At 30.4% G+C, this 15,218-nt stretch overlaps 1 protein-coding gene across 2 annotated transcripts; it reads right to left on the bottom strand.

Annotated features, from left to right (window-relative positions):
- Positions 1-200: 200 nt before the first annotated feature.
- On the bottom strand, positions 201-8,075 carry LOC128181650 (cyclic AMP receptor-like protein A). 2 transcript variants are annotated; one of them, XM_052850123.1, is made up of 14 exons: positions 7,892-8,075; positions 7,372-7,424; positions 6,671-6,725; positions 6,359-6,415; positions 6,209-6,269; positions 5,900-5,987; positions 5,636-5,725; positions 5,011-5,046; positions 4,750-4,828; positions 4,482-4,612; positions 4,031-4,107; positions 3,590-3,660; positions 2,523-2,704; positions 201-1,585 (listed from the first exon to the last, which is right to left on the bottom strand). In XM_052850123.1, the coding sequence occupies exons 1-13, from the start codon at positions 7,946-7,948 to the stop codon at positions 2,549-2,551; spliced, it is 1,011 nt and encodes a 336-aa protein (XP_052706083.1). In that variant the 5' UTR covers positions 7,949-8,075; the 3' UTR covers positions 201-1,585; positions 2,523-2,548. The 2 variants fall into 2 exon arrangements, with proteins under 2 accessions (XP_052706083.1, XP_052706084.1); XM_052850124.1 differs by lacking the exon at positions 2,523-2,704 and having other exon boundaries at positions 7,892-8,073.
- Positions 8,076-15,218: the final 7,143 nt, after the last annotated feature.

The raw sequence follows: 15,218 nt of genomic DNA, 5'->3' as shown, positions 1-15,218 counted from the left end.
CATAACCACTGGGAATTTTTTTTTCAATAAAAGATGCTTTTACATGTATTTTTATATGAATATTCTTTTTAATAACCCTAGAACACTATAGAAACTGTTATGCATTTAAAATTTTAAACATGTTGGTAAATGACTGGTCAAAAGCAACAATCACTTTATAATTGAAGCTCTCTCTCCCACCGAAAGATAAAAGCAAGAAAACAATTTCATAAAATTTTAATTTTTTAATAAATATAACAACAGCTGACGTAGAAATATAGAAATGCACATACATTGTATACTTAAAACATGAAGTTATAAATATGTTTACGTTACATTCTAGAGTTAATTCTCAAACCAGTATTCCCTGTTTGTATATTTTATGCATATGAATTTGTTCTTTTCTATACCAGTAAATCATGATCAATAAATGCAGACACATCATCTACACATTTACACAAAAGCTACCAAATCCTTCGCGTTAAACACAAAGTAAATAAATATATTAACAACATTCAACTGTTTGACACATATAACCATGTACATGCATATAATATTTTATTAAGAACAGCATCAACAGTCTATTGCACGCATCCTAATTTTATTTATATCTCTTGAGGAAAAATTTCCATTATTCTGATTTAAACATATGAAAAAATTATGTATTGTATAGTAATCATATTTTTGTCTTTGGAAGGAAAAAATATTTTATATTTGAGCCTTGTTTTGACTTTCAAATTTGTTCTTTTCAATTTTATATAGACAAATTTTTATGTATAAGGATCCTTGATACATATTACCACAGAACATGTAATTGCATTGTACTTTTGTGTACATTTTCTTGATAGAATAACATGTAGAAACTTATACGTGATCATAATGTATCACAAAAACGTTAATTTGTTCATGATGCGAGATGTTTGACAAAAGTAATTTAAAATAAAAAAAAAAAATAATTTGATTTTGATATGAAAATTAACACAGTAGGAGTTTGAGGGCAAACAGCACCTCTTTTTGAAAATGTTTTACAGTACATTATTCCTTTCAAAGGAAATATAACTCTCACTCTAAAAATAATTACTATTCCTTTTAAATATTGTAAAACTTTTTCAAAAGGGGTATTTTGTTATTTGAATTTTGTCTTTGCAAGGCATATACATATAACTGTGAATTTCAATTACCGGGTACAACTATATGTAATTTCAGATTTCTTTATAAGGAAGAAAATTTTCAAATAAATTTTCAAAGGGATGAATGCTGAACCACCTATAATTGAACTTTGAAAATTTGAACAATGATATCTTAAATACCATAGATATGTTGGAGGGTTGGAACTCCAAACTACTGTTTGGCTTGGTGAACATGAACTAAACTGCCTTACATGTATATCTTCTGATTCACATTTTCCTACTCAAGAATCTTGCACCACACATGAATTTATTCAACTCCTGATGATTGAATGCTGTCATCATTATATTTGACCTCAAATCCCAGCATTCCCAGTTGACCAGTCCTACTCTTGTTGACTCTCCTCTTCGTCTGTCCGTGACTGTGGATGAAACTCTTGAATTGATGCTGTTTTTGTCATTCTGGCCATAAATGCCACCTGGAAATATATACAATTTTTCAGCATTTTTTAAAGCAATTATTCTTTTTGTTTTTGTTTTAGAATCATGCATGTACATGTACTGGTAATTGAATATTAAGAGAATTTTATTTGCATGATTTTGGATATATCTATGAACATTCATTCATCACAATATTGATTACATGTCATTCACTTGAAAATGATAAAAAAAAAACACACACAAGCACAGTTTCACAACATTTAAAGGAAAACATACAACTAAACCAGAAACAAAAGCAGAATAACTTTATCAATCAAAAGAGCAATTACCGGTATAAATTTAGACAAAAAATGGAATACCATATATCCAAATGTTTTCAAGTCAGGTATTGTATGCTATACACATGTATTTAAAACTTAAAATGACCACACAAAAACCCTGGATATACTGTATCACTCTATCTAAGGGATCTTTAAATTTTTTTTACAAATGTGCATAGTAGTTAATGAATAAAATGAGCACATTTTCTGTGTAAAATACTAGATTTTTACTTTTTTCAACCAGATATGTTTTGTATTATTTCTTTAATTGGAATATCAAATCTTCAATTCAATGAACTTTTTTTTATTTAACCATATTAAATATTTTGATTGTAAAAAAGTACTGTTACAAATAAACGTAAATGTTAATGTACCAGGTTTTATCTTTTTCTACATCACAGACATTGTCTTGTATGTTGTAACCCAAAACTACAATATCAAACGTGTAGCTGAATGATCAGATAAATAAGATGTGCTTTAATATATGGACTTTGTGGCTTAAATTCAAAATCTGCACATTTGTAAACTACTAACAATAAGAATAAACGAACAAAACTGTTTACGGTAATTTTTACAAACAACTCACACAGGTAAATAACAAAAAAAAGACAAAAAAAACTCTGCATAGACACTTATGCCACGCCTGAACGGATACCTTGTTAATACATGTACTACAGTAACTCAGTGACTCCTGGACTGAGGCATGCTGGGAAACCTGCTAGATGTGGAATCTTCCATGAGGGGGGAGGAAGGACACTCCTCAGGGCAAGTAAAATATGAGGCTACTGGGTACTCCCGCACTTTTCCAGGGTTTACGCTGTGACTCAAAAACGCCATCTGTTGTCAAAAAAGAGCAGGTTTCAGCAGCAGATGACATTTTTGATACACTTGTGGTAAATGATGATTTTTGTCTTAGTTTTTTTTTCTTTTCCATATCTTCTTTGTCATACAATTTGTTTGGACATTTCCTTTCTTCCTTACATGCAGTTGTATATGTGACAAAACTTCCAACCCATTCCTAATACTCCAGTTACCGGTATACATGTACCTTATGGATTATGATTATTTTTATCATGCATCTGAGCAGATACAGATTATTGTTCAATCCGCCTGAAACAGTGACATGTTTGCCTTCATACAGCAAGACTTCATACATGCTAGGTTTGTACATGTGTATGTAACACCATTGACAAAGCATTAACAAAGCATTCCAACAAATGCACACACATGTATACCAGCTAGGTTACAATGTTTATGACAATAGTTACAATTTTAACACCCTCTTAACTTTGAATATTTACCTTAACACAAAATATTCAACATTTTAAGTGACTGCTGATCTGCACATATGGAGCACACAATATTCAGAATATCATTTCAATAAATCAGTCAGATTTTGGTGCAGTGAATCAAAAAAAATAAATTCAATATTTGTTGAGATTTTTATTGACAATTATATGTTGCATTTTTTCTTCAGAACATTTTTAATTGATTAATGTAAAATCTAATTTGGGTACATCTTCATTACATGAACTTTTGTTTATTTATTTGTCTTCTACTATTCCTTTTTAGTATTATAGTGATTGCCCCCCCCCCCCTTTTTTAATATTCATTTAAATTTTGAAAAATATTGCATTTAAATTTTGGTCAGTCAGTATGCAGAAAAGCAGTGATTGTGAGTGTATATTTCTGAGAAGTAAGATGAGACAACTGTACATGTACCTTGATCTGTGTAGGTGTCAGCTTCCTCAGGGTCTCTCTATCCATCCCAAACACTATTGCATTCATGGCACCTTAAAAACCAAACACATGTTTCACAGGTGTTTTACACTACCTTGTATATCAATCATGTAGAAACATAGATTTATATGAATTATGTAGTTCCAGTAAAAACTGAAACTTGATAAACATTTAACTAAATGTTAATAGTAACAATTAGGCAAGCGATTAAATTTAGCTGATTAAAGGTTGAATGGTTTAAAAGTTAATTGATATAAAAGATCATAGCAAAGAAAATACTAGTCAAAAGAACTGCACATGAACTCTCTGGGTATACATAAATGATGTAATTTTATGTAAAAGATTTGTTAATTATTTGAATTTTGTTTCTTGGAAATGAACATTATTCTGCAGCAGAGAGAATGGGGGGGGGGATTAAATTACCATGCAGAGGAGCAGTAAGGGCAGCCAAAATAACGAGAGCAAAGACTGGGTCGTCCGGTGCTGCCGCATTCTGAATTCTGTAATACATTATATATATATGTACATCACATTGAACAGGGAAACAGCAGTATTAAGAGGTGTATCAATATCATATACATGTAAGCTTTGATCTAAGAGGGAAAAAGGTTTCTTCAAACATTTGAAAAAGTTGTTTAAAGCATATCAAATACAGTCATTAATTCTCTAATAATAAAGTAAATAACTGAATGACAATAAATTTAAAGCATGTTCATGAATTGAAACTCTGTTAAACAAGTTAGTCTTTGATACATCAAAATTGTTCTTTAAAAAGAAGATTTTAATATAGACAGGTAGTTATAATTTTAAAGAACCCAATGGATAAAATATTGAAATGCTAGGAAAAAAGAGTAAAAAGGTAACGAGTGCAAACCTATTTATAAGAGGAAATATAGAGGCAGCCAAATAAATAAATGGGTAAGCTCTTAGAGATTTGATGTCCTCTTTCAACATGGCTGCCTGTCTCTCAGAGTCTGGATCATATGTTCCATGCCAAGTTGATAGCTATATAGTCGTGAAAAAAAAATTGGTGGTAACATTTAAAATAATTAAAGAGATCAAAAATCAAATCAAATGAAAATACATTTACAAATTGGTTTCTTACAAAGTTTATTTGAATATGAAGGAAAATTGACAATTACCCTTCTGTTCAAAGTGACAATAATATAGACATATGTTACGACCAACACAGCGATTGCAATAAACAAGGGGCCATACCAACTGAAAAGTCAAAAGTATTGGATTTTAATGATATAACATCAAATCATGCTAGAGGATTGTGTTTATTTATAATAGTTATCCTTTTAACAACTTTGGTAGAATATTTCGACAAAAATAAATAAATGTCAATCACGTAAAGAATCATACATATATTTCAAGAAATTAATGGACATTGTACTCACATTCCAAATCTCCACCCAAGATCATTTACAATCCAGCTGTAACCATAAAAAGAATGCTACAAAATCACTGCTTCAAAGGCAAGGCAAAAATAATACATGCTCATGTCGTGACTTTTTCTACAATTTTTCAGCAGTGTACAAAAATGATAGTACAAGTACTATCTTTCACTGTTGGTTGGAACAAACATGCAATTTTTAACAAAATCTTCTTTTGTTCTTTTTAGAGGGGGGTCTGGCATATCTTTAATTTTAAGAATAGTATCATATGGATACTATTTTATCAATATTGTATCTATATTCATGAAGAAAAATATTGTATACTGTAGAAGCAGAAATAATTGTAGAGATTTAATTTCGTTATTTTCAACAAAATTAAATCTGTGACAAATTCTTAACCCAAGTATTAATGAATACAAAGAGATTACGATATGACGAAATTAATTATTAAATGCCAAGGAAATCTTATCTCGTTTAAAAACCATGAAAATATATGCTCCTACAGTATGTCTTATTATATGATATACAAGTCGTTCATTATTTATGGAAAATATATACATACATGTATTAATCAACAGAAATCAATCAACCATTACACAGTATATATTTCTACAGTGTATTCACTTACCACCACGCTCCAGCTGGTCCATAGTGGTTCCCAGCAAATGGCAGGAAAGATATGATGGCTGGAACCACCCACCCTAACACATGTAGAGGTCTACAACAGAGTTCACAAAATAAATACACTGAAATTCTCTCTCTCTCTCTCTGTCTCTCTATTCAACACAACACATCCAAAGTTTCACATTTTAAGCAGCATGCAAATAAATTCACATAATTTTTTTTTTACATATCTAAACTAAAATACACATGAATATATGTGGAAACTTACATTTCAAATCTCTCTATATTCTTTGTCTTGACAACATTCATGAACAAATTGAAGGTGATAATACACACCCACATTAACACACACCAGTCTGAAACACAGTAAATACATATATAAATATAATATAATGTTTCATGAATCAAAAGTCAATTATTAAATTTTTTATTTGTCAAATTAATTTTTGTTTTATGAAGTTAAGGTCTTTTAGTACGAAAAAAAGCAATATATTTCCTTAGACAATTTAATGATTTACAACACACAAAATTCTCATTGACATATGAATTGATTGTATGTCTGATAAACCATACACACCAAAGAAGCTTAGCCACCATGCTTGAAAGTCACATGTCGGTCCATCAGGACGGATGTCACCCTTAAAGAGAGAAACAGGAAGGATCAGACTAAAGGAGAATTGATAATTTTTACGCGAACTGCAATTTCCTTAGCTTAAGTGGCACTTACCATTAAATATGCAATGCTGTCAAAGAAAGCAGCTATGCTAAGATACAATATCAGCCTCTACAAAATTAAAACCAGGCATGTCTGAAGATTACAGGAATGATCTATACAAATTATGATACTGTAGTTACCTCATAAATGAAAAATAAGTCATTGCAAATTTTTTCAACATCATTTATTTCAAGCAACTGATCTCTGAGTTAACAAATCAAATTCTTAATGAAGGAATTTATTTGTAAATCAATTGTCATTTACTGTAATAAATTGTTATTTCATGTTTCAATGTAACAAGCTTGATATATATAGACACTTTACCTGTGAAAATGCAACATGTTTTTTGAACAGCCATATCACAACAATCATGAATAAACTGAAACAAAAAATGTCAATGAAACATAAACTTCTCTGTAAAATACATTCACATTATATAAAATAATCACTCAGTATTAAATTATTTGAATTTGGAATTATTTGATTCTTGGAATTTGGGGCTTTTAAAAAAATTGCCCTTAGTTAGACTATCCATAGGGAAAATTCATTTTAGTTGACTATGTTAGTTAAAACTAACACATCAAACAATAAAAATTCATGTTACTTGTCTAAGTTAGTCTAACTAAGGGCAATTTTCTTAAAAGCCCTAAATTCCAAGAATCAAAATAATTCTAAATTCAAATAATACTCTGTATTATATATGTTAAACTGATAAGTGACAGACATTTCGTTGCCTCTTCTTGGGTTTGAACCCAGGTCCTTTGGCTTTTACAAAATTCAGCACTCCAACAAAAGGGCTGCACAGTTTAAATTATTGCATATATGCACTGTTACATGTAACTATTCATTTTGATTCATTTTCATCACTTTCATTATTTTGAATCTATTTCACTCATAATTCCTCACTCATTAAAATTGAGTTTTAAAACAAATAAAACAGTATACAATAAGCAATTGCACTTCTGTCAATCAGATAATATATATTTATTATAAAAAATATATAAACAACATAACAAATAGCTTACCATCCAATTAAAGATATTGAAGAGACTCCTCTTCTTACGTGTATAAGAGCATCCTGTAGACATAGTAAAGGGCAAGAATGTCAAATTATAAAATATAAATTTAAGATCCAATTTTTTATGTTTTTTTTTTAAATTTATTTTTAAAGTTTTCTAGTAGCATCTCTTATTCGTTGTAGAGTATTGAACATCCCCATGAAGACATTTTTATTTCCTGTTTACTTCATTCTTAACATAAACATGACTCATTATAATTACCAGGTTAAGACGTAAGACACATACCATTGCTACATTTATAATGTTTATTGAGCACTATAATTCGCAACTTAATCGTCTTATTTAATCAACAAATTATCAGTTCAGCACGATGAAGTATATTAATTCTATACTCAAACATCACAAAAAAAAAAAATGAAATCTGACTTGACAGAAAATGAACGTCGGCAATTGGGACAAGTATAAACAAGAAACGTTTCAAATTCTATTTTTATTATTTAAAAAAGAAAATTTAAATCGAACTCACACAGTGTCCCGGGTTGTCTGGAAACAGGGGACACTCCGCTGATTCATTGTAAACCATTGTCACGACAGAAGGCTGAGCTCTAACCGATTTGTTGACATTTAGCAATACAACTGGCGGATTCGATAGTTTACCTCCAATACACAAGAGCTCCGATTGTCTCGGCACAGTTCGGCTGTGTCCGTGAACCTCCGATTTGCTGAAGTGAAACTACTGATAGGAGTTGAATTGTATAGAACCTCTGGGAAAGTCTATTTAAGCGGTCATTGAAGCCAGATTTTGCTCTTATGTTAAAAAAACCCCCGTAAAATAAATGTCGAAAGGTACTAGAGTGATTAGATAAAAGATCTCTTTGAATGAATTTTGTCGCACAGACATATTGACCTTCAGAATTAGATAACCCCATTCCCTTCCGAGAAAAAAACGTTTAATGGTTAGAAACGATTCTATCCCATGCATACTGCGTAAATATTTTTAAAAGGGTTTAAATAAGTTTTTAAGTGCCGATTTTCCAAGCTTGTTAACTTAGAATGTTACAGGCTGTGAATATTTTATTTATTTTAGGTAACATTAATATTGTGAATTATATTTATAGTTTACTTACACATTATATACAAGTATCTGTTCGGTCAACAGCCAAAGTCATTACGTACGTCAAAAGTTATAATTAATCCGAGAGGGTTTTTTATTATCAAACCGGGGGGGGGGGGTGTATACATGTATACACGTTTATACACCCTATGCTGTTTGATTACATGTAGGAAGATGATACGTATTATACCCGGTATAGAAGATAGTTGTGGCAAGAGAAAGAACAAACTTTCTTATGTTGCCAAAGGTCAAAGTCACCATTGACCAGTGTTGACTATAGAGGCTATCCCATCTTCTACGCAATTATCAGAGGTTCGATCCTCTGATTTTGGGTAGCCATTTTGGGTCACCTCTAGTCTGGAAATTCTGTGTCATATATGAATTCTACTTATAAATTCCTTTTTTACAATGCCAAATAAACTATATTGAATAAAATAGTGAAGGAAAAATTCCATATTTAGAGAGTGTAGTAAGGGACTAAATTTTGTGGCGGAAGGTTTTTAAGAAGAAAATGAACATTTTTCATAACTCAGTTGTTTTAGAGTACCGTAATTTTAGCTTTATAATTTTCCGTGCAGACCAAATTTTCAGATAGTTTATGCATTGGGATGTCTTCGTGTTGTTTCAAAAACATATTTCAACAATATTTCAATATTTCTATCGACATATATTGGCATGTTTAAGTGATATTTCATAAAAGTAAAGAAAAAATCAACTCCAATTTCCCCCTTAAATTAGCTTATTTCATGCCATATCTCAAAATTTACATTATAGACACATACTTTTGGTTTTAGTTTCTGAATATTTAAGTTTCTTTTTACAAGTCTGTCATAATTTGAGAAAAAGTTTGAGACTTTTAAATTATTTAATTGCATGTTGAATCGTTTATGAATAAAAATGGTATTTTTTCAGTGCAAAAAGGTCAAAATATCAATAAGGTGAAGAAATTGCAAACTTTTTCATTATGATAATTTTAATTTTATTAATTCTAAATAATGAAAATTTGTATTTGATACCATGGTTCATTTCGATAAAAAATTATAGAGGGAAAAGCGATTTATGTGCAATTTGCACTTTTAGTGCAGAAAGGTCATATTAAATACACAGTAGAACCGAAAGGAGCATATAGACCCCAAAATTTTGTTTTGAATTTCGGTTTAGATATGTGTGTAGTTGTTAAAAAAATACTTTAGAAAAAAACTTAGAGACTTTTGATCGCAGGATCCAACGTCCTTAATACATACTACATGTAGACTTTATGATATACCATTGAAGCCCGGTGTAACGAAGAATTTCGACCCGGGTTGAAAATTGACCCGGGGGTCATTTTTCAACGTTGAATAATGAGACGAAAGGTATTGAATAAAGACCCTAATCCGTTGAAAATTGACCCGCATCGTGGAATTTTGATCATGAAACCGGTGTTGTATAGCAGTTTTTCCCCCATAGTAGCTTTTCCCCCCGGAAAACCTACTATATAGTAGCCTTTCCCCCCGGGGGGAAAAGCTACTATATAGTAGCTTTTCCCCCATAGTAGGGGTTCTCCCTCACGTTTTTGGTTCAGATTTTATAAAAAATATTTATGGAAATCCAGTAAGGATTAAAATCAATGTTTCTAAACTCCCAGGTTGCATACATGTATATCTGCATTCATCTGTACAGGTTAAGTTTCGTTTTGCCAATTTATTATTTTTATAGACAATGCTGAAAGTTGAACATGTGTGTAATGGAATTACACATAGAACTTAATTTAGATAATTTATTGAAAAAAGTTTTACAAGTTATACACTTATATGCATAATTCTGTGTTCTGAAATTGTATTAAGCGAGAATGTTTTAAGAATTTCTTGATAAATTTATCAGACTGTTTGTCTGTTTGTGAAAATTTCATCCAGGCTAAACTTCTGTTTGAGAGAAATTTTGTTGTTTCAAATTTTGTTGTTTTGATGTTTCAGAGCCCGATTTTTAAAATCCTATTATAATAATTATAGTGCATATTCTTTAGGGTCCAATGTCTCATAAACTAGAGATGACCATATCACCATATTTTTATAGTGGCAGTGGTTTACCACTTGAAGATGACTCTGAAAATTTCAGCTCTCGGGGTAGGGGCCCTTGATGTTTCAGGGCCCGATGATTAAAACCCCATTATAATGATTGAATGAAGTGTTCTATAAGTGGGGACCCGAATCTCAAATTCTAGAGATGACCAATTAACCATATTTTCACAGTGATAGTGGTATACCACATGTAGATGACAGCAAAAATTTAAACCCCCATGCAGGGTAGGAGCCTTTGTTGTTTTCGAGCCCGATGTTTGAAATCCAATTACATGTATAAAGAATATGTATTTTTTAGGGCCCCATATCTCAAAAACTATAGATGACCACATGAACATATTTTTACGGTCATTTAAAAGTAATAACATCATTTAAAAATACACAATCACTCATATATTTCTTTATTAAAATGATTGAAAATAACGTTTGATTTTGCTGCCTTTTTTTAAATTTTACGAACAAAATTTTTTAAAAAGGTACGCGGGTAAAATTCATTATTTTTCAAAACATTTAATCAATTCATAAGATGACTAATGATATGATAAATAATAAGATAAATAAATCAATGAACTTTTATTCATAAAAGGAGAAACCGAAAATCAAAAATAAATAACCAACCTAAGCGCATATACGACTTTTTTACTTGTTAGTTGATTAGAAGAACAAGCTTATATTTAAAAAAAAAAGTCAGCTCATCACAATATATGTGTTGGTTGTTTTTTGTTTTTTGTTTTGTTTTTTTAATTACCCTTGTTTAATTGTTCGAAGAAATAATATGGTACACAAGTAAATTTTTATTGCAAAAATATGAAACAATTTGTATAATTTTTTTTAGGTGATTGAATCGTATATCTTGATTTATATAGCATTGTTTTCAAAATCGTATATTTATAAATCACGTTGCAAACTTAAAAGTGAAAAAAATTAGCAAATAGTGAGTGACAATATAAACATAAAGTTAGTTCATTAAGTAAGCTCCATTTCACATTTTCCAAAGTAACCAGCAAAGATACCGACATTGTTCTGGTTGTGAAGACATTTCATTGTTTTTTTTAAATGTTAACATCATAATATCTCATGTTTCGTAGAAATGTGCTGAAAAATATGAATATGCGTAACTTAATAACGAAATGGTTAACACTAACTTTACACATGCTTTTAATACATAATTGAAATACCCCTTAACCATGATTTAGAACCCCATCAATCAAAGTAAAACTAAAACATTTCAGTTTCTCATCATATCATTGCATACTGTCTCCCGTTTGATATTTAGAAGAAGAAATATATAATTGTTTTTAAGATCGTCAATTCTAACGGTATTAATTTAAAATTGATAGCCTTTTGGACGAAGGGAGTATTTTTATACATTTCCACTTTTTATTCCATTCCTCTACAAAATTAAGTCAAGATTGGTCAGTTAGTTCCCTGGGAGAAGCTTATACATTGATGGTAATACATTGGAGAATTAAATTTCCGAACCGGCGTATTTTCACTCAAATGTGTTCTCACGTGTTCATAACGTCGAAGTCAAAACTGTAGATAAGCATCGATTAGATGAAAAAGATTCGAGGTATTCCGAAATCCGTGTAAAAGGTGTTCCAAAATGGGCTGAGAACAGGTGAAATAAACGATGATGACACATGCATGTTATGAAGGCGCATGCTTTAGTTCATATTTGGGGTTGAAAAACCATGTATTTTATTCTATGTATTAATAATTGCCATAATTATCCTTTTTGTGAGAAATTAATATCATATCAGTTATTGCAAATTATTGTCACGAATGGTCCGCTATAAACATGGCCGGAAAGTAAAAATGGGGGAAAATCCACTATATAGTAGGCTTTCCGTGGGGGTAATCTTGCTATAAAAAGGGGGAAAGCCCACTATATAGTCAGCTTTCCGTGGGGGAAAAACTGCTATATAGCCATTTTTCCGGGGGGATGAACTGCTATATAGCCATTTTTCCGGGGGGAAAGATGGCTAGGGGGAAAAGGCACTATATAACACCGGTTCAAAATTCAACAGCAAAGAAGCACAAAATAAGGAATCAATATTATAACTTGAGTTTATTTAATTAAGAATTATCAGTTTATACATATTTATTCTTTTATATTTATATGTTTCAACCGGGGCGGGGGGGGGGGGGGGGTTAAAAATGAAACTTTATAAATGAATATTTTTTTAATTTACATATTATCCCTTAAAATATGTAATAACTATTTTATTCATAATAAACTTTTCGCGTATAATTGCTGTTTTGTGTGATATCTATATATTTCTTAAAAAAATATATGTTTTTAAGAATATTTTTATATGTCACAGGATTAATTATTTTAGTTAATTAGTATTCATATTTGCGTTCACTTATTTCAACATTTCATGTTTTCATTTCCCATTGTTCATTTGTTTACATTCACACCGCTTCATTCATTCATACAATCATTCATAGTATGATAGTAGTACGAGAGGTCAGTGAATGAATGGGTGTGTTAGACTGGTTTTTCGGGTTTGAGTGAGTGCGCACGTCCGTTTGCATTATCGAATTTTTAGCACGAACTTTGATTTAATATCACGACGCCACCCAAGACAGACTGTTGAATTATTAAGCTTCATAGCTTGTCAACCCGACTATTATCTTAGTTCATATTGCTGTTATACTTGGTGAGTTATTTTAATCAAATATCTGTAATTTAAATATTATTGAACTAAAGATAAATTTAATGAGTGAATGTAGAGAATGAGAGTGTTTTAGTAATATTATAATTGTATATGATTATAGATCACCTAGCTGTACTTGAGGAAACCATTTATTCGATAATATACAAATACAACAATGAATATTCAGCGTCATTTCCACAAAAGGCCTTGGAGTTCTTAATATGTTCCCAAATGTAGCCCAGAATATTATATATCAGCTACCCCTTGACATATAAATAATTACACGTTAAAATATTCAATGCAGTTAAACTCCATTTTTTAAATTCGCTGGAGAAGTGTACAAATGTAAATATTTTAAAAATTACAATACATCATATTGTTTAATTTTGGTTTTACGTTCACCCAGTAAATTGAAACTTTGATATTGTTCATTGTAGATTTTCTGGGTGTGTGCAAATACAAAATTTAGAGTATGTCATATTGAGATTTTTGTGCTCGCACCCACTCAGTTTGTTAAAACTGTGATTATCTGAATTTTGTATTCACACCTATCCAGCCAATAACAGTGTACAAAATGATGATATGCTAACATGTACTCTTTCATGAACAATGCTGTAGTAATTATATCTTGAAAGCCATTTTTTTTTAATTTTATTTGTTACGTAGTTACTAGGGTAACTAAATATCATCAAATCGCTGATTTTTTTTAGGCATAAACAATTCTGCTTCATGGAATCTGTAGCAAGTTAGCAACCTAATTTTTGTACAGGATGACAATAAAATAATTTTGCTTTAATAGTTTCTAAATTGCTTTGATTACAAAAATTTATCATAAATACTAACAGTAATTGATTTCGTCAATAAATAGGTAAATTGCAATTTTTGAACAGAAATATGTAGAAGAATATCATACAGCAGCGTTGGAGTAGATGGTTGACCCTCCTATCACAGCCACCTACATTATTAATTCAATTAAAACGTGTTTTATTGCACGGAATGTTCAAATTATTGAATGGATTGGATAAGAGTCATTGCCTATGTAAACCCTTTCAAACATACAAAGTCAAGTAGAAATTATCTATAGTTATAAGAATATAGTATTACAAGTTTACAGAATATTATTGATATTATGTGCATATAAGACAGGGGATACTTGAATATTAAATAATTATCTGAATATTTATCATATATAATTGTATGACATATTGTTGGTAGACATGTTGACTCACACCTACATTAACAAACCTATCACCTTCATTTATACCTGCAGGGATACAAACATAAGAATGACATTTTCATGATCCAGCCCATTTGAAAAGAACAGTAAATAAAAGGGGACTATAATTATATTAAGTAAATATACATGTATAATACTTAAATAGGTTTAAACCGTGTAACCTAAGAGAATCAAAAACGCTTTGGAGCTCTAATATAAATATAAACATGGGAAACAATTTTACAATTTTATCTACATGAAAAATCAGAACTACCATAAAGTATATAGTTCATACAAACAGGTACAATAATGTCAATAAGTTGTTTAAAAAGTTCGTCTCTTTGTTGAGTATATCTTGGATATCCAGGGGGAAAAAATCACATTTCCTTCAGATGCAGACCTACACTATAACATCGACTCCCATCAGTTTAAAAAATCCTTAAAGTAAGCTTTACTAGCTTTATTCCGTAATTGACGTAAAATAATATTTCCTATTGCCTTAACTAAAATTTTTGTAAGCTTTAGGTATATTTTGTTTTTTAAGTTTTGACTTAAAGAAGGATAAAGTTAATGAAATTTTCTTTCCTGCATGAACATTATTCCACAATTTACATGTCGGCGGAGCAAAGCTATTGTAATAAGTATACAGTGGTAAATAGTAAAAAAGCTCATTCGACCTAAGATTATATGTATGTTCAGTTAGAAAATATGATTGAATTCAATCTAACATATCTTGTGGTGCTAAACCATTTGTAATCTTGGAGAATATAATTAGTTTATGTTTATCCCTTCGAGATTGT

The sequence above is a fragment of the Crassostrea angulata genome, chromosome 4, assembly GCF_025612915.1.
Source record: "Crassostrea angulata isolate pt1a10 chromosome 4, ASM2561291v2, whole genome shotgun sequence".
Taxonomy (NCBI): domain Eukaryota; kingdom Metazoa; phylum Mollusca; class Bivalvia; order Ostreida; family Ostreidae; genus Magallana; species Magallana angulata.
This window is presented reverse-complemented; position numbering and strand designations above follow the sequence as displayed.

What these genes read in the sequence shown, in the direction of transcription:
- LOC128181650 (XM_052850123.1), bottom strand. Translation starts at nt 7,948, where the DNA reads ATGGTTTACAATGAATCAGCGGAGTGTCCCCTGTTTCCAGACAACCCG. An exon ending in AACATGTTGCATTTTCACAG is followed by an intron (nt 6,416 to 6,670) that starts GTAAAGTGTCTA and finishes TTAATTTTGTAG; the next exon opens with AGGCTGATATTGTATCTTAG. An exon ending in AATATAGAGAGATTTGAAAT is followed by an intron (nt 5,726 to 5,899) that starts GTAAGTTTCCAC and finishes ACTCTGTTGTAG; the next exon opens with ACCTCTACATGTGTTAGGGT.